The 25,928-nt window shown below is 39.6% G+C and overlaps 1 protein-coding gene across 2 annotated transcripts; it reads left to right on the forward strand.

Annotated features, from left to right (window-relative positions):
• Positions 1–2,173: 2,173 nt before the first annotated feature.
• Positions 2,174–25,928, forward strand: FMO2 (flavin containing dimethylaniline monoxygenase 2). 2 transcript variants are annotated; one of them, XM_017534149.2, is made up of 9 exons: positions 2,174–2,325; positions 2,675–2,812; positions 10,069–10,257; positions 13,371–13,533; positions 15,847–15,989; positions 20,426–20,625; positions 21,834–22,189; positions 24,245–24,317; positions 25,311–25,928. In XM_017534149.2, the coding sequence occupies exons 2-9, from the start codon at positions 2,681–2,683 to the stop codon at positions 25,660–25,662; spliced, it is 1,608 nt and encodes a 535-aa protein (XP_017389638.1). In that variant the 5' UTR covers positions 2,174–2,325; positions 2,675–2,680; the 3' UTR covers positions 25,663–25,928. The 2 variants fall into 2 exon arrangements, with proteins under 2 accessions (XP_017389638.1, XP_017389639.1); XM_017534150.1 differs by lacking the exons at positions 2,174–2,325; positions 2,675–2,812; positions 15,847–15,989 and having other exon boundaries at positions 25,311–25,707.

A 25,928-nucleotide genomic window follows, 5' to 3' on the forward strand; every position in this document is an offset into this window, starting at 1 on the left:
AAAAAAAAAAAAAAAAAAAAAAAAGTTTGCTTCTATACCTAGGTATTTTCTTTTCCCTGTGTGATGGTCAGGTACAATTATTTTTAACAGGGTTCCCATCCCATAACTAGATAAGATGCCTCAAAGATAATGTTGGAGAATTGTTATGGGCTGTTTACAAAATGTGTACCCAATTGTCAATGAAGTCACTTGATTTTTTTTTTCCTTTAAAAAAATTTTTTTTTTTTTTTTTTTGTATCCTTTTATTTTACTTGTTTTTATTTTGTATCCTTTTATTTTACTTGTTTTTTAAAGACAGGGTCTCACTGTTACCCAGGCTGGAGTACATTGGCACAATCATGGCTCACTGCAGTCCCTACCTCCAGGGCCGCAAGCAATCCTCCCACCTCAGCCTCCCAGGTAGCTGAGACTATAAGTACACGCTGCAATGCCTGGCTGATTTTGTTTTTTGTTTAGTTTTGTTTTGTTTTTTGTAGAAATTAGGCCTCACTATGCTGCCCAGGCTGATCTTGAACTTCTACACTCAAGCAATACTCCTACCTCGGCCTTCCAAACTGCTGGGATTATAGGCATGAGCCACTGTCCCTGCGCTTTTTTCATTTTAACTGAAAACTGTGATCAGCTCTTTTGTTCCTTAGTCATTGCTCATTACTTTTGTTGTGTGTGTTACTTTTGTCTTAGAGTTGCTGTACTTATTGCACAGAGAATGCCTTTTATCATGATCAAATTTATTTTGGGAAATTTCAGAGAAAATGTTTTTCTAGAACACCTTGTTTAACATTATAAAAGAGCTCTTCACTCTTACACTTCAGATCTCCTTTTCCAGCTTTCTTTTTCTCCATCGTGGTCGTTACCACTTTTTTATTTTATTGATTGACTATTTGGCTCCCTCCACTACAAAGTAAACTCCACAAGAACAGAGAGTTTTGTCTCTCATTCATTGCTGTACCTGCAGCACTTAGAAAGGGTCTGGCACCTAGGAAGTATTCAGTACAGGTATTGATCGACTTACGACCTATGCAACTTACGACCATTTGACTTTATGACCACAATCGCTAGCCATGACTGCTCCACGTCTGGCAGCGCAAACGTTGCCCAGCTGGGCGTATGACAGTGCGGACCAGCTTCCGGCAGCACTACCATCTCCGTGTGCACCATTTCAACTGTACATATAGCCTACTCAACTTATGACCAAATCGTGTTACGACCGGTCTGCCGGTCCAAATCATGGTTGTAAGTCGAGCACTAGCTGTAAATATTTATTGAATGCATTTATGTAAAACATCTCAGAGTCCTAAAAGAAACTGGTCTTTTGGGGTTAGAGAATAAAGGCCTTTACCTCATCATTTAGACTCTATCTAAGGTACATAAGGGTGTTCTAGTCTCCTGAGTTAGTCTACTAATAAATGTTAACACTAACAACTGAAGTAGTTAACAAAGGTAATTATCCAGTTCTACATCAAGCCAAAAAGAAAGCAGTGGATAGAAAGATCTTAAAAGTCCCGCTAGGTTCATCCAAGCCACCATACACATAGATAGAAAAATCAAAATAAGGTATGAGTCTGGACAGGGTGAGCAATCTAGGAAGAGATGAACACAGTATGCTAGGACCCAGAAATCAGCAAGTCTATGAGAACTAAGCCAGAACAGAAATGTGAAGTCCATCAGATCAGGGACATAATCTGTCTTGTTCATTCAGGCATGGTAATCTGCCAGAAATAGTGCTTAACTCTAAGAACTGAATATTTGTTAGATCGATAACTAAACCATCAACTGAATGACATTTATGCAACCATGAAAAATGTTGCTGTAGGTGCACAATATTGATATACTACAAAGTTAAAAAATCAAATTGGAAATTAGACTGCTATTCCACTTTTGTGTGTATCTATAAATAGGTAGAAGGATATACCAAAATGTCAACAGCAGTTATCTCTGGGTAGTGAGATTGGGAGTAATCTTAACCTTCTTGCTATTTATCCCTATTTGTTCATTTGTGAATGAATATTTATACATCATTATAACAAGGATTTTTAAATGATCTGTATGTGTGAGAGTATATGTTGCTACACATGTAAGAGTATATGCTGTTACTATAAAGACATTGCATCACTACTGTTGACCTCAGAGCATATGCCTCTTGCCTAATTCTAGAACTCCTAGCTAAGAGAGTTTCAGCTGGAAGAATGCTGGAGGAGTAGGGAGCTCCTCCCATTTCTCACAGCCACCTCCAACTCTTAAAAACACTTCCAACTGCCTCCCAGCACACAACCAAGGGAGAAAACTATTCTGTCAAAGAGACCGTGCCAAAAGGCAAAAACAAAGGTAAGGATGTTCGCTGGGGAAAGAAACTGAAAAGGAAAAGCTCATAACTCTAACTGGAAATTTGGCTCACATCCCTAGTATGTTACTACATAGTTTGGCTTTATTGAATGGGTCGCTTTTAAATGTTAAGGCAAGATGTAAGCAAGGTTTGCAACAAAGTCCATAAGACAACTCAGCTTTTTACAAAGGCAAGAAAATAGCAGGATTTTTGACTGGTACTTTATTCAATAGTGCTTCTTATTAAATTACCACTGTGACAATGTTTAAAGCCAACTACCTAACCATATCATAAGGATTCTCTTACCAGTTGTCCCAGTTAAGTAATGTCTATTGATCAACTCCTTGACAGGAGCTGATGGCAAAGAAGGTAGCTGTGATTGGAGCTGGGGTCAGTGGCCTGATTTCTCTGAAGTGCTGTGTGGATGAGGGACTTGAGCCCACTTGCTTTGAGAGAACTGAAGATATTGGAGGAGTGTGGAGGTTCAAAGTAAGTGAGGTTTTCTTGGGTCTTGAACAGGTTGTGTTGTTATTTCAGGGTGAATCATAGTTACTGATGGGCCATATTGAGAAATTTATTAAACAATTTTGATGAAATTTTATTTCTATTTATTGATGTGGCCATGTGGGAACTAAAGTCATAGGCTGGCAACTCTCCCCAGGTCAATGATAACCCAACTCAGGTAGCCAACTCAGGCATGTAAAAAATCTCTTTTGGATTCAGCAATTGTCTTACAGCCCATTCTTTTGTCATTCTTTAATATACTAATATTAGAAAACATTTTACAAAATAGAACAGGGATTCTTTTCAAGATATCACTTCTGTTTCAATTATTGAACCAAATGCTTCTTTAGAGACCCTCCTCTTATTACTATTTTTTCTCTGACAAATGAACCATGTTTGTTTACTAAGATTTATCAATGACATTCTAGTATAACTGCTGTAAAACTCTTTGTTAAATATGTTTAATTAAATTCATTTTATTAATGAAATCAAATATTGATAATGCTAGTTGTCCGTATTCATTTGTCCTCATGTTCCTTTGAAAAAACACCTGAGACCAGGTGATTTACAAAGGAAAGAGGTTTAATTGACTCACAGTTCCACATGGCTGGGGAGGACTCAGGAAACTTACAATCATGGCAGCAGGAGAGAGACTCAGCAAAGGGGGAAAAGAACAGTGCTGAGCAAAAGGGGAAAAGCCCCTTTTAAAACCATATCTCATGAGAACTCACTCACTATCAGGAGAACAGCTTGACGGTAACTCCCCCCTTGATTCAATTACCTCCCACCAGGTCCTTCCCATGACGTGGGGATTGTAGGAACTACAGTTTCAGATGAGATTTGGATGGAGACACAGAGCCAAACCATATCACTGTCCTTCACAATTTGTATAAAAAGTAGAAAGCTGCATAGCTAGATAGCTATAAGGATTTATAATTATTCCTTCCCACAACCTCTGAATAGGTAGCAGCTTACCCCTTCTAACTGTGAGATCTTGAGCAAGTTATTTACATCCTGTGTTTCAGTTTACTCAGTTATAAATGGATATATTAACAGGAAAGTGCGATTATCTCCCAGTGCTATTTTGAAGATTAAGGGAGACAATTTACATAAAGAACATAGATAAGTTCCAGACTCAAAACAGAGTTCAGTAAATGTTAGCTGCTAACAACAGCCATATATTTTATAGATGTGCAAACTGAAAGAGAGTTAAGTGAGATGGCAAGGGCCACATGACGGGAGGAACTGGCATTCAAGCCGGGGCCTCTATGACTTCTAAACAGAGTAGCCCTGATTTATAACTATGCCCTAACTTACAAAAGTTTAAGTTTAGAACCCAAAAGCAATGGCTTTGGAATTATTTATCAGGCATCTCTAACTGAGACACTAAAACACATGAGAATATTCCAGATGGGAGCAAAAGGTTTGAATACATGAAAAGCAAACTCAGGCAGGAGAATTGCTTGAACTCAGGAGGCAGAGGTTGCAGTGAGCCGAGACCATGCCATTGCACTCCAGCCTGGGTAACGAGAGTGAAACTCCATCTCAAAAAAAAAAAAGTAAAGAAAAGAAAAGCAAACTCATGCAAAGGGCTCTCACTGCAGGCTGACTAGTTGGGAGGATGGCGAGGTGATCCAGGACCTGTGCTTTGGCAGTTCAAATTGAATCTCATGCCAACAGGGATCTTTTTTATCATTTAACATTAAGTTTCACAAGTACATATCACCATAAACCACACCTGGAGGGTTTTACTTTCTTTCTTTTTATTTTTTTTAGGCAGGGTCTTGCTCTGTCACCCAGGCTACCATGCCCAGCTATGGAGAGTTTTTTTAAAGATATTGATTCCTTTGGTTAAACAAACCTGCCTCCCACCCCCCCCACACACACAATGCTGATTCATGGGCCCCAACCCACACTTACTGACTCAATCTTCTGGGGGGTTTTAATAAACATCTCGAATGAATCCTAAGACAAGCTTGGTAATTTTCACACAAACACCTAATTTAAAAATCTGATCATTCAACTATTTAAACACACTCAGAGTTAATAATAGAGAAGGAAGAAATTGATCTTTCTGTAAGACAGGTAGCCTTGGAAAAAGGAAAACAGCTTAAATCACATTCATTTCTTATTAAAATCTGGTGATTAACATCATTTTAGCTTCTCCTGGGATGGCCATATAATATGGTGGTCATTCCTGTCTTAACCAAAGATATTTCGTCCACTCTAGGTTCACATGTAGATTTCAGTTGGGGTTTTTGTGTTTTTTGTTTTGTTTTGTTTTACTCCCAGATAGATTCTTAATCTAAGGAGAAATGTGGAAATTACAGTTGTTCCCTGGTATATGCAGGAGATTGGCTCCGCAAACTCCCTCCACCAGTATCCCAAAATCCTTGCATACTCACATCCCACAGATAGCAAAAGAGATGAGAGTCAGTTTGACTAGTCTGTCAATAATATGATTTGATTAATTCTAGGAAGGTATTTTCTGCAGCAAAATATTTCTCCAACTATCCTATTGCTAGTAACTAAAATTTCAGATTAGAAATACCTTCCTATTCGCTAGAAAAACTGGATTAAAACCTGATTAATTAGGCTTTATTGAATATTAAATGTTAACTATATAACTGTGGAACTTGTAACAGTATCTATCACATTTCAAATTTTTCTTATAAATATATTCAACAGAAGAATGTAAACTATTGTCTCCACTCAGCGGAGTCAAAGAGTCCAAAGAATCTCCCTGCAGAGTGAAACATAAAAGCAGAAAATTTTCATAGGCTGCCTGCACTAGGGCTATGTGAGGGTCCTGATTTCCAGGTGGCTAGGAGTTTCCAAGAAGGATGCTGGGAGTCCCTGCTCTTCCCTGGGAAACTTTGCCTCTCCATGACTCTACCATCCAGAAGCAATTTTTATAATGGGTTATTTATGAATTGTTATATTTACACAAACCCTTCTGAGATTATATAACACATTTGATGGTGACGAGTTAATAAATAAAGAATTCTTACCCTGTGCCCAACCTAGACAATACAGAATTCTTCCAAACTCTCCAGTACCCCCTAGTGGCACATATGGACCATGGGCCAGCTAGGTAATTAGTATACACGTTTGGCTCTGTTTCTAGCAATGGGAAGCACTTGGCGACCATCACCTCACTTTTCTTCAAAAAAACTGCTAGAAAGCACGTATTATTATTATCTTTATTTACATCTTAAGAAGAAATAGGTTTCAGATAAATAATTTGCCAGGGGAACATAGGTGGTGGGGGAAAAAAATGAGGGTTTACAATTTCAGAGCTCTCACACTTCATAACCTTGCTTAAGTATTGATAGAGGAAAGCACGATCTTCTTTCAGCCACTAAACTTCCCTGCTTCCTTTATTGTTCCTAATACCTTGTATTCACAAGGGAGTTACCATGTACATTTTTTTGTTTTTGTTTTCTTTTAACATCTGGATCTCCTCCTTTTCCAGGTGTATGTTTAGTTATTTTAATTTTCACGTAATACGCACTAGACATATCTCTATGTTGGTTTTCTTCCTTTAAGTTCAATCTGAAATATCACTTTCTCTCTTAAAATGCAGCTCCCCCAAGATCCAATATTCCAAACATATTGCCAATAAGTATATACCCTGTACCCTGAAAGCAGCAGAAAAAGTGGAAAATACCTGAGCCAGGGAGCTTAATTAGGGGGCTCTATCACTGATCAAGGCCAGTGATTAAAGGAGACACCAGCCTAATGGAAAGATGACAGAAGACAGCAATATTCTAACAGAGATGTGGTTCACAAAGTTCATGGTGCAGCAGCAGCTAGGAAACACTTTTAAAATAGAAATCTGGGCCCTTCTTTTTTTTTTTTTTTTTTTTTTTTTAGATGGAGTGTCGCTCTGTCACCCAGGCTGGAGGGCAGTGGTGCAATCTCGACTCACTGCAACCTCCACCCCCAGCTTCAAATGATTCTCCTACCTCAGTCTCCTGAGTAGTAGGGATTACAGACTTGTACCACCACACAGCTGGCCCACTGACTGGCATTTGGGAATTGCAATTTTGCCTCTAATTGTAGGACAAGAAAGTGAGAAGAGTTACAATCATATTCAGCTCAAGTAATGGAGCAGATAGATGTAAGGTCCGTCTGAAAGACTGAAATTATAAAATCACAAAATATTTTTAAAGCAAGGCAATTGTATTATTTCCAACTGCTTATAGTAACTACCAATGAAAGCAAAATATTGATGGGTAGGGGTCTATATAATGATGTTTCACAAAGGAAAATTTATAAGTTTTTGTAATTTACATTTATAAGTGAATGTTTCTTCTTTATAAATTTGCTTCCTTGAGTAGATTAAATATTACCCTTTTACTCTTCTTTAAACTTAGTTTAGTTTTTTCAATCCTTTTATTGTCATGAAGTCAAACATAAACTTTAATTCAGCCCATGAACAAAGGATCATAAATACATAGACATCTACTTCAGCAAACTAAATGTAGAAAGAAGCACATATAAAGACAAGGTTTTTTTTTTTAGCTGCTACTTACCAATTAAGCCAGCAATTAAAGATTATCATTTGATCTTCAGAAAAAGAACTGTGAGGTCACTATTGTTTGCTGACCAACTACAGAAGTAAAACCTCCCAATGGCTGTTCAACTGTGAGAACACACGAACACAGGGATGGGAACATCACATATTCAGGCCTGGAGTTGGGGGGCTAGGGGAGGAATAGCAGGAGGTGGAGGACTGGGGAGGGATATCATTAGGAGAAATACCTAATGTGGATGACGGGGCTGTGGATGCAGCAAACCAGCACCATGGCACGTGTATACCTATGTAACAAACCTGCACAATCTGCACATGTACCCCCGAACTTAAAGTATAATAATAATGATTCTAAACAACAACAACAACAACAAAACTCCCAAAGGCAAGTTTTGCCCTGGCCTTAAGATTACTGTAGGGCCTCAGACATCAGAACTAGTTCTTCTCATCACTCAAAATTCCCTTAAAATTGACCTGACAAAGGAGCCAACCACATTTTAAAGCCAAATTGTTGGGTCTTTTAAAAACAAACATTGTTGACTGTAGTATAACAGTCTTAGTTTAACTGATTCAAAACTACGGCTAGCTTAGTAAATTTAACTCTAGTGGCTGATAGTAATAGAAAAGAGATAAATATTCTTAAGCATGTATTTTGAGCCAGGCATTCTGCTAAGTACTTTATTCATGCTCATTAAAGCCTTGAAACAACTGGTTCATGTTTAAGTTATTAAGGCGCCCCATTTTACAGACAAAAATGAGGAAACTGATCTATGTAACTTGCTTATGGTCACAAAGCCATTAAAGGTGGCAGAATTAGGACATCAACCCAGTCGGTCTGACTCCAGAACCCTCCTATTTATTTCTACTCTATACTACTCATAAAATTATTTGGTCTTGAGGCCAGGTGCAGTGGCTCATGCCAGTAATCCCAGGACTTTGAGGGGTCAAGGTGGGTAGATCCTTGAGCTCAGAAGTTTTAGACCTGCCTGAGCAACATGGTGAGACCTCATCTCTACAAAAAAATACTAAAAATTAGCTAGGTCTAGTGACACACAGCTGTAGTCCCAGCTACTTGGGAGGTTGAGGTGGGAAGATCACTCGAGCTCAGGAAGTTGAACCTGCCATGAGGCATAATCATACCACTGCATTCCAGCCTGGGTCACAGAGTGAGACCCTATCTCAAACAAACAAACAAAAACTATTTGGTCTTGAGAAAAAAATATTTTTTTTTGCTTCATATTTCCCATTTTGAAAACTTGATTAAGAAACTCATTGTCTTGCCAATGACATTACATTCAATTATGCTAAAACATCCAGAAATAGCTTACACATCAGTCTGACTTTAGTATTATGCAATTTGAAGCCTGTGTTTGAAAATAAAAATACCGTACCATGATTTGTTTATCCAGAATTCAGATCATTACATCCTTGTATATGAGACAGAAACCCTTTTGTATTCTAGTGCAACCCTCTCTTTGGATCTTAATATGCATAGTTAACAATAACACCATACTAAATTCTACCTAGAAAGCTAGCATACCTTAAACTGATTAGCTTTTATCAAGCCACTTGAAATTATAACAAAGTTACCATTTAAACCTTGATTCTGACTAGGCTCAGTGACTCATGTCTGTAATCTCAGCACTTTGGGAGGCTGAGGCGAACCAATTGCTTGAGTCCAGAAGTTCAAGACCAGCCTGGGCAACATGGCAAAACCCCATCTCTACTAAAAATACAAAAAAAAAAGTAGGGTGTGGTGGTATATACCTACGCCCAGGAGGTTGAGACTGCAGTGAGCTGAGATTGTGCCCTTGCACTCCAGCTTGGGCAACTGGAGTGAGACCACGTCTCAAAAAAAAAAAAAATATATTGATTCTAGAGCAGCATAAACACACTACTCATGGAAAATGTACTATAGTAGGCATGGGTAAACAAAACAATAAATGAATAAATGGAAAAATAGAGGGGCCAGACATAGTGCCTCGTGCCTATGATCCCAGCACTTTGGGAGGCTGAGGGAGGTGGATCACTCGAGGTCAAGAGTTAGAGACCAGCCTGGCCAAAATGGTGAAACCCCGTCTCTACCAAAAATACAAAAGTGAACCCAGCAGGGTGGTGTATGCCTGTAGTCCCAGCTACTCAGGAGGCCGAGGCAAGTTTAAGATTTGATTGTATCAGTGTTACTTACCTTTATCACTTAACAAAGGTTGATTTGTGTAAAGGGATTCAAATCAAAATGTACAAACTCCCTTCCTCCAAAAGTACTCATTTTATAATACTGAAATTCTCTATTGTATTCTCTGCCCAGTGTCCCAAGGTTTATTGGTTTCTAAAGAGGCAGAGGGTGTGTGCAGCCTCCCCAAAGGGAATTAAGGAAGTAAGCCAGTTGTCACAAATTCTGGCATTAAATACGTAGGGACCTAGGATGCTAATATTTTGCAATGTACCAAAATAATTGTCCCTGCCCCCAACCTCACCATTGCCAATATCACCCCCAACCCTTGCAGTGAGCATCACAAACAGGCAACAGATACCACCACAGAATGATGGAACACGTAGACTACACTCATCACCTAAATGTTGTTGTCACACCACACAACAAAAGACAATCGCATCACCCAGGGGTTAGATGTCGGAAGAATAGAAAACCAAAACAATCTTTTGAATGAGTAATTATCACTAATTATTTTATTTGATCCTTTAGGAGAATGTGGAAGATGGCCGAGCAAGTATCTATCAATCTGTCATTACCAACACCAGCAAAGAAATGTCCTGTTTCAGTGACTTTCCAATGCCTGAAGATTTTCCAAACTTCCTGCATAATTCTAAACTTCTGGAATATTTCAGGATGTTTGCCACAAAATTTGATCTGTTAAAATATATTCAGTTCCAGGTATTGTATTTTTGGGGAAATGGGTTCCTCTACATTAGTTTAGCTCATATTTAAATAGAAAAGTTACTCTGATAATGAAAGCAATTATGAATAAAGTATCCCATTCTAAGTGTTTGTTGAAATATAAATGCCTGATATAAAACCCAAAAAGTAGTATTATTACTCTTATTATAGATTATATACATTAACTGAAGAGGAAAATCATCTGTTAAAATTAAAGGTTTGAATAATGATATTGATGCCAAAACTTTTTTTTTTTCTTTTCCAAGACAGAGTCTCGCTCTGTTGCCAAGGCTGGAGTGTGGTGGCATGATCTTGGCTCACTGCAACCTCTGCCTCCTTGGCTCAAGCAATTCTCCTCCCTCTCCGGCCTCCTGAGTAGCTGGCACTACAGGCACACACTACCATGTCGGGTTCATTTTTGTACTTTTGGTAGAGACAGGGTTTCACCATTTTGGCCAGGCTGGTCTAGAACTCCTGACCTCAAGTGATCCACCCAACTTGGCCTCTCAAAGTGCTGGGATTACAAGTGTGAGCCACCGCACTCAGCCCCAAAGCTTCATTTAAACTAACATCTGTTACCATTAAATATGCCTGTCTTTGAAAAGGTATATATCAAAGTTAAATAGCTGTTTTGTTTTCTTAACTTCTCCATAGAAATGGGATTTCTTAGACATGACTAAATAAACCCCCTGCTCTGTTCATACCAGAAGGCTATGGAAAGTATTTTTGCTTATAATTTTTTCCTGAATGCAATCTGTAGCAACCTCAAGATGGCCAGATCATTTTGAAATACACTTGGAATTACCTTTTCCTGTGCTTCCTCAAAAACAAACAAACAAAAATAATATTTTCATTAAGCATGTTGAATTTTCATCAATAGTCTATACTTTGAGAAATAGTTACTGTGCTTAGAAAATAAAATATAAATCACATTTCTAGGCCAGGTGTGGTGATTCATGTTTGTAATCCCAGCACTTTGGGAGGCTGAGGCAGGAGAATCACTTGAACCCAGGAGTTTGAGACCAACCTGGGCAATACAGTGAAAATCTGTCTGTACAAAAAATTTTTAAAAGATTAACCAAGCATGTTGACACACACCTGTAGTCCCAGCTACTCAAGAGGCTGAGGAGGGAGGATCACTTGAGCCTGGGGGTCAAGACTACAGTAACTGGTGATTGTGCCACTGCACTCCAGCCTAGGCAACAGTGGGAGACCCTGTCTCAAAATAAATAAATAACGCTTCTGGTTAAGTAACTGTTAGTGAGGCTTATTTTTAATATATCTCATTTTATTAGTAATTCTAATACTAGGCTTATATAATATTAACTTATAATGGCAAATTTTCCTGAAAATTTGTATTTATAAATGCCATTAAGATGTGCAGTTCTACCTAATGTAGTTTTTCTCCAATTCCTAGTATATCTAACTTGTGAATAACAGATTCTTTATACCAGAAGATTTTGTAGCTTTGTGCACTTAGCTATCAAACCATTTAACAAATATATTGCCCTCTTATGATATATAACTTATATTCCACTCTTTTAAAGATCATGTTAGAGTTGCAACGGAGTCATTTCTCTTCGTTATTGTATTACTGCTACTCCTGTTTCTTGGAGAGAGAAGAGGGATTGGGAAGACTCATTTCTGTTTACTGGTCTCTGAGTTCGTGTAAGTCATAGGTACTAGGGTTCAACTCGAGAAGCAGGCAAACTGTAACAAGCCCTGTTATTTATGATTGTCAATGTAATCTACATCAGTCTTCTCAAACTTTAATATGCACATGAATCACCTGGAGATCTTGTTAAAAATGTAGGTTCTGATTTAATGGGTATGGGGTAAGGTCTGAAATTCTGCATTTCTGACAAGGTCCCAGGTGATACTAAAGATCCAGGTCCTCAAATCACATTTTGAATAGCAGGAATCTACAGCAATTCAGTTAATACACGACTGTGAACTACAATCTGAAATCTTTTCTCTCAGCTGAAAATTGCCCAGATATTTAAAGCCCTCCCACAAGATTTCTACTAATATTCCATATACATTTTTAAAATAAGACAGCTTTAAAAATTACCAATCCAGCATTTTGAAAAATATCTGAAAATTTGAAATATATAAAAGACTAAAATACTCGAAAAGGAGAAGCATGCCATTCTTCTACATGATAAACTTTGCTTCCACTTGACATTGTTTCTTAATCCAGCATTTATGTACAATTTAGAAATTAACAGACCTCTACTGAGCTACATTTAATAAAAAAAAAAAAAAAAAATCAATGAGCCAATAAATTATTTCATTTAAATGAGATCATGAACTGCCCTGCTCATATGATGTACTCTGTTTTAAAAAGAATAAACATTAAAAACATTCGGTGGAATGTCAACCATGTGTCAGGCACTCTGCAAAGTGCTTTATGTGAAATATCCTCTCTCATACAAAGTCCACACAGAGGTGGCTACACAAAAGCTTCCTGGCATATGCTAATTTCATGATCAATTGAATTATTGGTTTGTTTCCTTGTTCATACTATCAACCTAAATAGCAAACAGAGAGAGGCTCTTCACAAGATATTTGGTAATAGAGCATTGAAATGAGAATGTGCATGCCATGGTAAGCTACGTGTGTATTCAGGGAGTTAAAGGAAGACAAAGGTTTTTAAAGGGCAAAAAAATACAATTACATAATTGTTTTGAAATAATTATATAAATAATATAAAAAGCAATAACAAAGATGATGCCAGTCCGAGACCGGACAGTTACTGGGCAGATGTTCCTGTAGAAGTTGTTTTTATGTAAGATTATGATGGTCTTTGTGCAAGGTTTTTGTAGCCTTTTTTGTTATCAGCCACATACCATGAGAACCCTCTTTCTGGCCTTTCCCACTTCTGTTTTTCGGGTTTCTTAACATTAGCGACTCCATCTGGATTCTGACAGCTTTCACAAGAACTTGTTTTTCTTTTCTCTCTGAAGTCCTTACTCAGTATTCAACACCCTTAACAGACTGGTCCCAATGCTGAGTTGGGCCTCTTGCACGAAGCGCCAATGAGAAGGACACACTTGGCCCATGTTATCCTGGAGTAATTCTCAATGATGTCTTCTCTGTGTTTCTTCAAGACAACTGTCCTTAGTGTGAGAAAATGTCCAGATTTCTCATCCTCTGGCCAATGGAAGGTTGTCACTCAGAGCAATGGCAAGGAGCAGAGTGCTGTCTTTGATGCAGTTATGGTTTGCAGTGGCCACCATGTTCTACCTCATATCCCACTGAAGTCATTTCCAGGTGAGACCCACTGAGATTCCCTGCTTTTTGGAATAGGTTTCCAGGTACTTTATATGTAGTTTGAATTGACAGACAGGATTCATTGCTGCAACTGGGCATAACTGGGCTCAAGAAGATTGAGATAGAGCTAGAAAGATGACAGACACCAAACACCAAACACCATCTTTGTTTCTATTGACCCGAGTTTCATCACACATAGCTCTCAGAGCTAATTTCCTTGGAAGTCACTAAGTGCTCGGCAGAATTTTAGAGAATTCACATCAAACTGGTTCTCTGTTAGAGAGGCCCTTTTAGCCACGTGCCTACATTGGCCTTTTTCTATCCTGCCAAACACTGAGCCTTTTCCAAAGGTCCAAGCTCGCCGACAAGGAGAGAGCTCCTAGAAAGAAATGCTTCTGCAAGTTAGTGATAGACAGAAGTGCAGGAATAGAACCTTGCATCCACCTGTCCTGGTCCACCCAAGTCTTTTCTCAGAGAACACACTTCCTTCCTCAGGAAAACATCTAATGTAGTGGTTCATAGTCCAGGCCTCACATTAGAATCACCTGGGGAGCTTCTAAAGCCCTGATGCCTGGGGACCTACCCCCAAAGATTCAAACACTAGGGAGTAGGGTTAGGTCAATGAAAGTTTGCTCAAGTGATTTTAATATATATTCAGGATTAAGACCAGCTCATCTAAAGCAACTGTTCCCAAATAGAATCACCTGGAGGGCTCTTCCAAGCACAGATTGCTAGGCCCCACCCTCCTTATTTCTGATTCAATAGGTGCTATGGCTTGAATGTCCTGTCCAAAACTCCTGTTGAGATTAATCTCCAATGGGGCAGTATGAAGAGGTGAGACCTTTAAGAGGTGACTGAGTCATAAGGGCTCTGCCCTCATGAATGGATTAACCTATTTGTGGATTAATGAGTTGGGTTACTGAGTTATCACAGGAGTGGAATTGGTGGCTTTATAAGAAAAGGATAGAGACCTGAGTTAACATGTTAGCGTGAGTGCCTCCCTCACCATGCCATACCCTGTACTGCCCTGGGACTCTTCAGAGAGTCCACACCAGCAAGAAGGCTCTCAGCAGATACAGCCCCTTAACCTTGACTTCTCAGCCACTACAACTGTGCACCAAAATAACTTCCTTCCCCAAAAAGATATTCAGTTTCAGATATTTTGTTAAAAGCAATAGAAGACAATCTAAGACGGTAGTCTGGCATGAGGCTGAAAATGTGCATTTCTAACACCAGGCGATGCAGATGCCGGCCATGTGACCACACTTTGAGAACCAATAATCTAAAGATTTTTTCAAGCAACCCCACCATCAATGGCAAATACTTTATAAAGTCATGTGTTTTCGAGAAGTGTAAAAGTAGTAACTAGGAAAGGACACAGAGAAGCTTGTCTGTGATTAACCACCAGCAAATCACTGACTTAGTACAACACGGAAACCAACTCCTATGTGCCTCGTTTTGTCCTAGTTTTTGTTTACTTTTGGAAAATAAGATTGCTTAATAGTATTCTATTACACAATTACAATAATAGCACTTCATAATGTGCTTAAGAAATATTTAAGAGTATCTGATAAGTGATTTTTTTTTTTTTTTTTTGAAACAATCTGTCACCCAGGCTGGAGTGCAATGGCACAATCTCAGCTCACCGCAGCCTCCTGACCTCAGTTGACCCGCCTGCCTCGGCCTACCAAAGTGCTGGGATTACAGGTGTAAGCCATCATGCCCAGCCCAATGTGGATGTTACAGTGTCATTATATAATCCAATATAGTATAATGGGTAGCTAGAAGCCAGTATTTTGTCCTGCTGTATTCATCACCATTTGTTTGTCTCTGATAGATAAAAGCTACAAGCTGCAGCCTCTGAAATTAAAATCAACCCCTTTGGTCCTGTTTTTTCTTTTTTCTTTTTTTTGGTGTGGAGAGAGTCTTACTCTGTCACCCAGACTAGAATGTAGTGACACAGTCAGGGCTCGCTGCATTCTTTACTTCCCAAGCTCAAGCAATCTTCCCACCTCAACCACCTAAGTAGCTGAGACCACAGGCATGTGCCACCATGCCCAGGTAATTTTTGTATTTTTTGTAGAGACAGGGTTTCTCTCTGCTATTCAGGCTGGTCTCAAACTCCTGGGCTCAATCAACCCACCTAGGCCTCCCAAAGTGCTGGGATTACAGGCCCCCACATGTGCTTTACTCCTATAGAGAAGAGGCAAAACAAATGGACTCCAGAAAGGAAAAGCTGGCAATGAAATTTTAGTGAAATTAGCTTGACATAGTTGCTGGGGAGTTCACAGACCTCTCTTCTTCCCCCTGAAGGTATTGAGAGATTCAAAGGCCAATATTTCCATAGCCGCCAATACAAACATCCAGACGGATTTGAGGGGAAACGCATCCTGGTGATTGGAACAGGAAACTCGGGCTCAGATATTGCTGTTGAGCTGAGTAAGAAGTCTGCTCAGGTGCGATGCTCTCTGCTTACCATGTACCTGGAGGGGAGACTGTGGGAGTGCCATACTGGAGAACCCCAGCCACATAATCACGGCTCCAATCCTCATTAACTAGTTGGTTGGTGACCCATTGTGGCATCATAGAAAATCCCGAAGTCAAGAAACCAGTTTATCTCCTAGCTCTGTCACTAACCAGCCATGTATCCTAGAGTAATTCATTTCACTTCTCTGGGTGATGGTTCCCTCATTTTTGAAGTGGGAAGTTTTGACCAGATGATTTTCCATACAAGAGGCCTTTATTACTGAGTACATTGGCGTGAACACGACTTACTGCATGCAGCCTCGACCTCCTGGGTTCCAGCGATCCTCTCAACTCAGCCTCCTGAGTAGCTGGGACTACAGGCACATGCCACACCACACCCAGCTAATTTTTGTGTTTTTTTGTAGCAGTGGGGTCTCACCAAGTTGCCCAGGCTGGTCTCAAACTCTTAAACTCAAGCAATCTCCCTGCCTCAGCCTCCCAAAGTGCTAGGATTACAGGCATGCACCACCACCACTACACCCAGCTAAGAGGCCTGGTTTCTCCCTGGGTGCTTAATGAGAAGTTCATCTGTTCATATTCTGGAGGGTGGCTTTTAGAAATTTAGTGCGTATTTGAATTATATTTGAAACATAGAGAATTCTCAGTTACCCAAATATTATGAAAAGAAAGATTAAATAGATAGTAGCTCTCCCAACTAAAATCACAGATATTTAGGTGCTTCCCGAGGCCTTCTAACCACAGTCATCTTGCACCTGCTCAGGAATGACACCAGCTGAGCTGCCAAAGAGTCAAACATTACACGATGCTGCTGCTGACAGTGGCAGTCAGGAATAGAAAAAAATAAACTTCTGCAAGGACAGACCTAGGCTAAGAAGGGAAAATGGCTAAAGGTCCTCTCCCAAAACATCCCCCCACCACCACCAACAAGGTCTGAAACAGATGCCCAATCACTCTTACACTAGCTCTTTCAGCCTGATATCTCTGGCCACTCAGGGCTTACCATGGCCATGTGCACAACCAGCAAATCTTTTCCATCCCAAGTCTTACACTTTCAGGACTCTAGATACCCAGTAGCAAAAGTGATAAGCAAACATGACACCTGCCCACCAGGTTAATGAAGGGGTTACATTGGGCCCCGTCAGAGTCATCTATCAGTCAGTGTTAGTCAGTGCCAGCCTAAGAACAGAGCAGAACAGAAAGATTTACTAGACTCAATCAGTCTTCACTTTTTGTGAAAATAAACCCCTTTCATTTATCACCTCAATGTGAAGAACAAGTGAGGAGGCAGGAACTGTGATAGCTTGGAGCAGAGCAGAGCCAGAAAGTGAGAGTACCAGGCTCTAGCGAGACTCTGTCTCAGCACCAGGTGTTCATGCTGGGAACTCCTGCAAAGCCTTAGGAACAGTGTGTAGTGGGGCAATACGTGAGGAGCTGATGTAGCAGTCAGCCAAGTGAAGATCCATCCTAGACTCCTACATGTTGTCAGACCAGTGATATTGACTTAGAACTTACATCTCTTCATTCCAAAGATATCAAATCTTAGATTGCAAGAATCAGTCCCCTGTATAGGTCTTGTCCTACAGAAAGCCTTACGGTGTCAGATTCAATATTAAGAAACTACCTTGGCTCTATTTGCATGCCTTATAGCTCCTTAAACAATCTTTTGCACCAAATGCAAAAGACTTTGTTGCAGTCTTCCTCTATTAGTGTAAATGCCACCAGGTGCCCCGTTTTTAGGAGGTACTTCACTTTGAAGTCAATCATCTTTAAAACAGAGCCTTAGTAGTTCTGGGGGTATGTATGTGATACATCACCTACATAGCAGATTCCTCCTAAATGTAATGTTATAATCATATGTTTCCAAGGATTATAATCTTTCACCTGCACTAATCTCTTCAATATTTATTAGAGCAACAACATAAATCTATAACTATGATAAAAACCTTTTACACAGAGTAATGTACTATCAAGCCTTCTGTGGAAAGGCTTACCAAAGACTTTACAGGAGATATATATGCTAGAAATTGAACTAGGTGCATTTGTAAAACTTGAAATTACAACCTGAACTCACCAAAATTCTGAGCGTACACTGCACTGTCAAAAGAAATTCACCTTCATAAGGATACAGCACCCTCTACCACAGTCCAGAAGCACCACTTGAGATCATATTGGATGGTGCTGCATATTGTATTAGTCCATTCTCAAGCTGCTACGAAGAAATACCCAGGACTGAGTAATTTATAAAGAAAAGAGGTTTAATTGACTCACAGTTTGTCATGGCTGGGGAAGCCTCAGGAAACTAACAATCGTGGCGGAAGACACCTCCTTACTAGGGTGGCAGGAGAGAGAATGAGAGCGAAGGGGAAACCCCTTATAAATCCATCAGACCTCGTGAGAACTTACTCACGAGAACAGCATGGTGGAAACCTCACCTGTGATTGAATTGTCTCCACCTGGTCCCGCTCTTGACACGTGGGGGGATTATTACAATTCAGGGTGAGATGTGGGTGAAGACACAGAACCAAACCATATCAGTCATTTACATACTTCTGACCAAAAAACAAATCTCTGGCCTTTGACCTAAAGCATATGCCTCAGAGAAAGCAGCCTGAACCTAAATCCTCATGTTTCTCTCACTGTTGTACCTAGCGTGAATAGGCAGTTTACATACCCCTGCAATAGGGACGGTCACAACAGAAAGAAAATTAAACATGCCGAGCATTTCATTTGAAACATGGTTTCATCTTGAGGAAGAGGCGGGGACAGTAAGTAACAGAAAGAGACACTAATGGAAATATTTTAGTATCTAATATATAATCAAAATATTGCCAAGTCAGCCTAAAAGCAACAGTAAGAGAAATTCAAAACATAGGTATATACCACACACAGACCAGCAATACAGGAATGCTTGGTGCAGGTGCTACCTCACAAGCTAAAAATTTAAGGCCATCCCCACAAAATTTGTCTCCAAATTCTGATTCACTCCAGATATGAGGCACTGTGTGAAACCCCTCTCTTCCAGCCTAAGTTTACAAAATAACAGCTAGAAGTACTTATCACTTGCCAGGCAATATTTAAAGTACTTTATATGTACCACCTCATTTAATCTAGACAAAAATGCCATGAGATAGGTACTGTTAATATCCCCATATTACAGAAAGAGAAACTGAGGCACGGAGAGATTGAAATAATTCACCCATGGCAACATAGCTTGAAATAATTCCCCCCACAGTAGTGGGATTGGTATTCAAACCCAATCAGTCTGTATTAAAATCTCTTAAGTAAATTGGTTTCCTTACAGGTGAATCTTATGTGCTTATCAAGTACAGCCTTAAACAAAAGCTCACTGGATGGTATGTAAAAATTTAAGAAGCAGTTCAAATATGCATTGGACAATGAGGAGTAACAGTAAGCACAGCAAAATACACATTTGAAAAGAGATTAAATGTACATTTTGGAAACAAGGGAAATCTTAGTAAACAAGGTAAACAATACCTCTGAAAGGGGATTCAGATGTGCGCTTTAAGAGAAAGAGAATCACAGTACAAATTCAGAGCTTTCAACTTTTAAAATATATAACAGGCTCTGTGGCTCATGCCTATAATCCCAGCACTTTGCAAGGCTGAGGCGGGAGGATTGCTTAAGCCCAGAAATTCGAGACTGACCTGGGCAACACAGTGAGACCCTGTCTCTACAAAAACATTGTTTAAATTAGCCAGACGTGGTGGTACCTGTTTGAGGCTGAGGTGGGGGGATCACTTGAACCTTGGAGGTCGAGACTGCAATGAGCCATAACTGCACAGCAGTCCAGCCTGAGTGACAGAGCAAGACCCTGTCTCTCTCTCTCTCTGTCTCTCTCTCTCTCTCTCTCTCTCTCACACACACACACACACACACACACACACAAATAATAAAGGTCTCTTAAGTATGGAAGAAAGATTATTTCCCTTGTTATTCTCCATCCAGGTATATTCAGATGCAAACATTTATACTTGTGTAGTCACTAGGCTATAATTGTACATTTCTAAAGATTATCGTTCTACCTGCACTATAGAAGAAACAGGTGGGTGGAAAACATGAGAGGAGGGAGGAAGGAACATTCTCTTAAGGAGCAAATCACAACTGTAAACATGGGAAAGACTTGTGGATTTTATCATCAGAATGAGCCCAAAGACTTTCTCATGTCTCCACGAAGTTCTCAAGACTTCGTTGCAGTCTTCCTCTATCAGTGTAAATGCCACTGGGTACCCCTATTCAGGAGCTACTTTACGTTTGAGGTCAATCACCTTTAAAACAGAACCTCTGTAAATTCTGGGGCTACATATGTGATACATTACCTTCATAGTAGATTCCTCCTAAATGGGACAATGCCCTAATTTAAACTGCATTTCTTTTTGCTTTCCAGGTTTTTATCAGCACCAGGCATGGCACCTGGGTCATGAGCCGTATCTCTGAAGATGGCTATCCTTGGGACTCGGTGTTCCACACCCGGTTTCGTTCAATGCTCCGCAATGTACTTCCACGAACAGTTGTAAAATGGATGATAGAACAACAGATGAATCGGTGGTTCAACCATGAAAATTACGGCCTTGAGCCTCAAAACAAGTAGAGTTATTTTGCTTTTTTTAATGACATACTTGGTGAGCAAGGTTGCCTGAAGGTGCCTCCCTTAACAAAGATCCAAATTGCCAATACAGTAGTTCAAACTACAACCCAACAGTATGAGAACCTTATGGGTCCTGGAGTTTGGATTCCAAATTTGTTCTGTATACCTTTAAAAATTACTTAAGAAGATGAAGCAGAACTGTTATAAGCTGCTCCAGAAAGCAAAACTAGGGAAAAACTTTCTAATGCCCAGAGTTATCTAACATTGGAGAAGACTGCTTCAAGAGACTATGACCTCCTTTCAGAGGGGTGCAGAGGGAAACATGTAATTCTCCATCTAATAATTTATGCTTTGCTAACCCTATACCATGAAGGTTCTTCCCTTGGGCAACCTTTGAAAACACATTCCTTTTTCTTTGCTAAAAGACAAATATCTGTTGAGTTCAAAGTTATATGTCAGTGATTTAAGCACAAGCAAATGTTATGAATGCTTCTTTTGCTTTAGTTGTTACAGGCTTCTTCCCTTAAAAAACAAAAGAGCTTTAGAATCTTTTAACAAATGCCTGCCATGTAACTACCATATTCTAAGATCTGACATAAGTGCCATGTGTTGTCTATTAAAAAAAGAAAAAGAAAATGTTCTCAAATCTAAAAATATATATATGTAAGTGGACTTTGCATCAACATCCATGCTCTTTCTAACAGGACTCCATAGATATTTGGGATTGACAAATATCACCAAACCTAATTTTGTACATTAATTTTCACATTGATCCCTTCAAAGATTTCAGAACTAGTGGAAATTTAGCAAATTTTTTCTTACTTATGATCAAATAAGGGTTAAATAAAACAGCAAAATAATAAAAGCTAGATAGCATGAAAAAGGTTAGAAACAGAAATGGTATAGTAACCACCATAATACTCTGGGATTGACCATTGGCACAGGCATTTTGTCTCAGCTCTTGGGGAGACTTCCATCTTTAAAATCTCTTTCACTCACATTGCCTCCATGTTTCCCTTATTTGTTGAAGGGAGATATTTGTGACATTTAAGTCAGAAAATAAGGATTGGCACAGACAACCAATTTAGAGTTTTACAGATATTTTAAAAGCCCTTTTACGTTCAGAGCCATAACACAAAAATGTCAAGAGGGTTCAAGATTCCTCAGCAAATGATCCTTCTGTATGTTTTTCTTCTGTATGCCTCAGATACGTTCTGAAGGAACCTGTACTAAATGATGATCTCCCAAGTCGTCTACTCCATGGAGCCATCAAGGTGAAATCTACAGTGAAAGAGCTCATGGAAACTTCTGCCATCTTTGATGATGGAACAGTGGAGGAGAACATTGATGTCATTGTTTTTGCAACGGGATATACTTTCTCTTTTCCCTTCCCTGAAGATTCACTTGTTAAAGTAGAAAATAATATGGTCTCACTGTATAAATACATATTCCCCGCTCACCTGGAGAAGTCAACCCTTGCATGCATTGGTCTCATCCAGCCCCTAGGTTCCATTTTCCCAACTGCTGAACTTCAAGCTCGTTGGGTGACACGAGTTTTCAAAGGTAAGTGTGTGGGCAGGTGAGTGGCTAAGGGTTTCAGATCTGTTGAAGTTTGCTCAATAATGATAAGAAGGTTACCTGGGATAAGAAGGTTGCCAAGAAAACATTTGACAACCTTGGCTGCTCCCACAAGATTAACATTCTAAAAAGTTAGTGGAGAATTCAAAGAATAACAAATACAGGAATTTAGTAATAATAAATATCTGCAATCATCCCTTTAAAATATTAGACAGTCAAGAGAATTTCAACTAGCATAAAGCTAAGTACATATTAACTTTTCTTTGAATCATGAGAGGTAAGTTTAAGAAAAACATCTATGTCTCCTGGTTTTACCTATGTGGTGTTTAAAAATTCCTCAGCATATGTGCAAATCAATTTAACTCCTAATACCTGAGCAGCTCAACCTCACAAATCCCTACAAGTTATAAAATTATTGAAAAGTTTCTTTCTGAGTGTCTGTGTAGCACTTCATACTCCTCAGAAGGGTGTTATTTCCCTGCCTCCAGGGTTCAATTCTGTTCAGCAAAAGTTTACTCAGTACTTAGGCCTGTGCTGGGAACTGGTGGGACAGAGAGAAATTTAAACAGATCATTTCAACATACTATGACACATGCTTTGATTAATATACAGAGCACTCAGGGAAGGAGAGAAAAGGCACTTATCACAGTAGAACAAGGGGAGGGCACATGATAAAGGAAAACTTCCTGGATAACTGCATTTTCTCAGGGGCAGAAAAGGGGATTGCCTGAACAAAAGCATAGAGGCAATGATGCATATGGAAAGGCACATGTTATTTTACATTCCTACAGCATGACCTATGCGACAGAGATTGATGAGAGATTACTCTTGGAGAAGAAGGAGACGGGACACAGGAATTCTTAAGACATGCTATGGAGCTTACGTTATAAAATATAGATCCATTCTTCCCAAATATGGCTACACATGAAAGTCATCTGATGAATCCTTAGGGACCCTGATTAAGTAAGACTGGCTGGAGAATCTGGAATCTGATTTTAGAAAACTCTTCAGCCAGGAGCACCAATGAAGCAAAAAATAGGCATTAGCAGATTTACACTTTAGATAGATTGTTTCAGCAGTAGTGTGGAATACAGAGTTGAAAGTGGGGAAAGACTACAGCCTCGAGGATGAAAGAGAAGCCTACATTTACCTATGCTAAAATATGATGCATATTGGGCCAGGGCAGAGATACAAAGTGGAAAGGAAGCCATAAATACGAGAAATCATTAAGGAAAAATCAGCAGGATGTCATGATTGGTTCAATCTGGGAAAGTCAGAGAAATCGAGAGGAAGCAAGGAGGACTTACAGATCTCTGGCACTGGAAACTGGGTGGACAGTGGTGCTGTGAATAAAGAGGGGGTGTGCAGAAGATGATGCAAGTCTGGACAAAAGGGCTTCAGTGAGGAGCTCAGGTTTAGACTACTTAAATATGAGATGTCTGATGACTCTAAGTAAGGGGACTCGACCACATTTCAACACATTCAAAGCTCAGGGTACACTTGCGGGCAGGCAACGGAGTCATGAGCACACAATAATAACTCTTGCATCAATCTTTCTTTATCTCTACTGCCCTACTCTCATCTCTCAGCAGGTTTATGTCAACGGCCTCTTTACTGGTCTCCCCAAGTTTGGTCTTGCATCCCTGGAGTCCATTTTCCTAAATTCAGTAGCCAGACAGATCGTTCCAAAACATAAGTCTGGTCTTTTCATCTCATGCAGAAAATTCCTCCACAGCCTCCTGTCACCTTGAGGATAGAGCCAAACCACTAGACATGGCTGCCAGGCTCCCAGACACACTCCCCTTTTCCAGCCTCTTCTTTTGGCCCTCTCCATCTCATAGTCCCGCTGTAGACTGTGCTCCCTGGACAGTGTCACATAGAGTGCTATGGGAGTGGCACCCCCTGAAGTTCAACAGCACAGAAGCCCTGACTGGCATGACAGGGTTCAATGGCCAGAGTTTAATCTTAAGTTATTAACAACTAGATAAAGTAATGATATTGACTCAAACTTACTATTCAAACCAACCTTTTATTCCTTAGGTTTGTGTAGCCTGCCCTCAGAAAGAACTATGGTGATGGACATGATCAAAAGGAATGAAAAAAGAATTGACCTGTAAGAATTTTTTTTAATTCTTTACATGGAGCAGTGTTTCTCGAAGTACAGTGATCTAACTACTTACAAGAACCACCTAGCTGCCTGATAAAATGCACATTTCTGAGCTATAGCCCAGAGGATTAAATCAGAGGCTAAAAATGTGCGTTTTTATCTTCTTCCTAGGCGATTCTTATACATACTAGGTTAAGAGCCAAATACTTAAAGATAAGAATTGTACCAAATAAGAGCATTTCTCCTTGGCTTAATTTCATTCCAGTTTTATATGATGGCCATGTCAGATTCCATAACTTCTCAAGCCACCTACACTCTGTGGTTAGAGAGGGAATGGGATGAGACAGTGGTGGTGATAGTAGCCTGAGTATCTATGAAAAGTTAGCCAGAGGATCCCCATCAAAATAAGTTAGGAAGGAGTTGGTGTGAAGGTTCAAGAATTTGTACTTTGCAATGAGGTGTAATGGGGTTCAACAGTGATTGAGCACCCTTGGAAAGTTGATTTGGGGCTTACATCGGGGTAAGAAATTATCTCATGTTCAAATTCAAATTTATCTAACATTTATTGAGTATCTACTATATGCCATCCAGACTGCCAGATACTTTAGTAATTTAACAAGCAAATATTAAGCCTCTCCTCTGAGCAAGACACCAAGCTATGCCTTCATATGCATTATCTCATGCATCCCTGCAGCCATCCTGACTCCTACGTTCTTGCCTGGAGATTTGCCACTGCTTAAAAAAATGCCAAGTAATGGTTATCAATCTTGTCACATTTCTAGAGCGTCCAAGAATCCATGGCTCTTTATTTGAGGGCCTATTCTCAATCTGGGATATGCACCTCCTGGTGCAATAAACTCATACTTCCCACCAGAGATTCATTCAAAACTCATTCATGTATTCACTCATTCCTTCATTCCTTCAGCAGTTTTGAATACCTAATATTCTAGATAACTTAGAACATTTTGTGAATATTCGCTTTTTACTTTCTTCACTAAGGTTTGGAAAAAGCCAGAGCCAGACGTTGCAGACTAATCATGTTGACTACTTGGACGAGCTCGCCTTAGAGATAGGTGCAAAGCCAGATTTCTGCTCTCTCTTGTTCAAAGATCCTAAACTGGCTGTGAGACTCTATTTCGGACCCTGTAACTCCTATCAGTATCGCCTGGTGGGGCCTGGGCAATGGGAAGGAGCCAGGAGTGCTATTTTCACCCAGAAACAAAGGATACTGAAGCCGCTAAAGACTCGGTCCCTCAAGAATTCATCTAATTTCCCAGTTTCCATTCTTTTGAAAATCCTGGGCCTTCTTGCTGTTGTGGTAGCCTTTTTTTGCCAACTTCAGTGGTCCTAGTCAGCGTAACGCTTTGGGATTTATTATCTTGTCAGTCACTACCTCTTAAAAAAAAGACTAAAAGAAAAAAATATTAAATTCATCTTCTAATTATAAATTTTAGAATTAGGTAGAACAAGTGAGGGGGGAATTGTAGAAAATTAGCAGAATTAGGTCTATGTACAAAACCAAAATTATGTCATGAAATTTCTTTGCCATTCCACGTTTCCCTCAGTTCATCAAAGTTGCCAAAAAGTAAAATAAAATAATACCGTCTCATGTAAATA

Source organism: Cebus imitator, unplaced genomic scaffold (genome assembly GCF_001604975.1).
Source record: "Cebus imitator isolate Cc_AM_T3 unplaced genomic scaffold, Cebus_imitator-1.0 Scaffold84, whole genome shotgun sequence".
Classification (NCBI taxonomy): Eukaryota; Metazoa; Chordata; class Mammalia; order Primates; family Cebidae; genus Cebus; species Cebus imitator.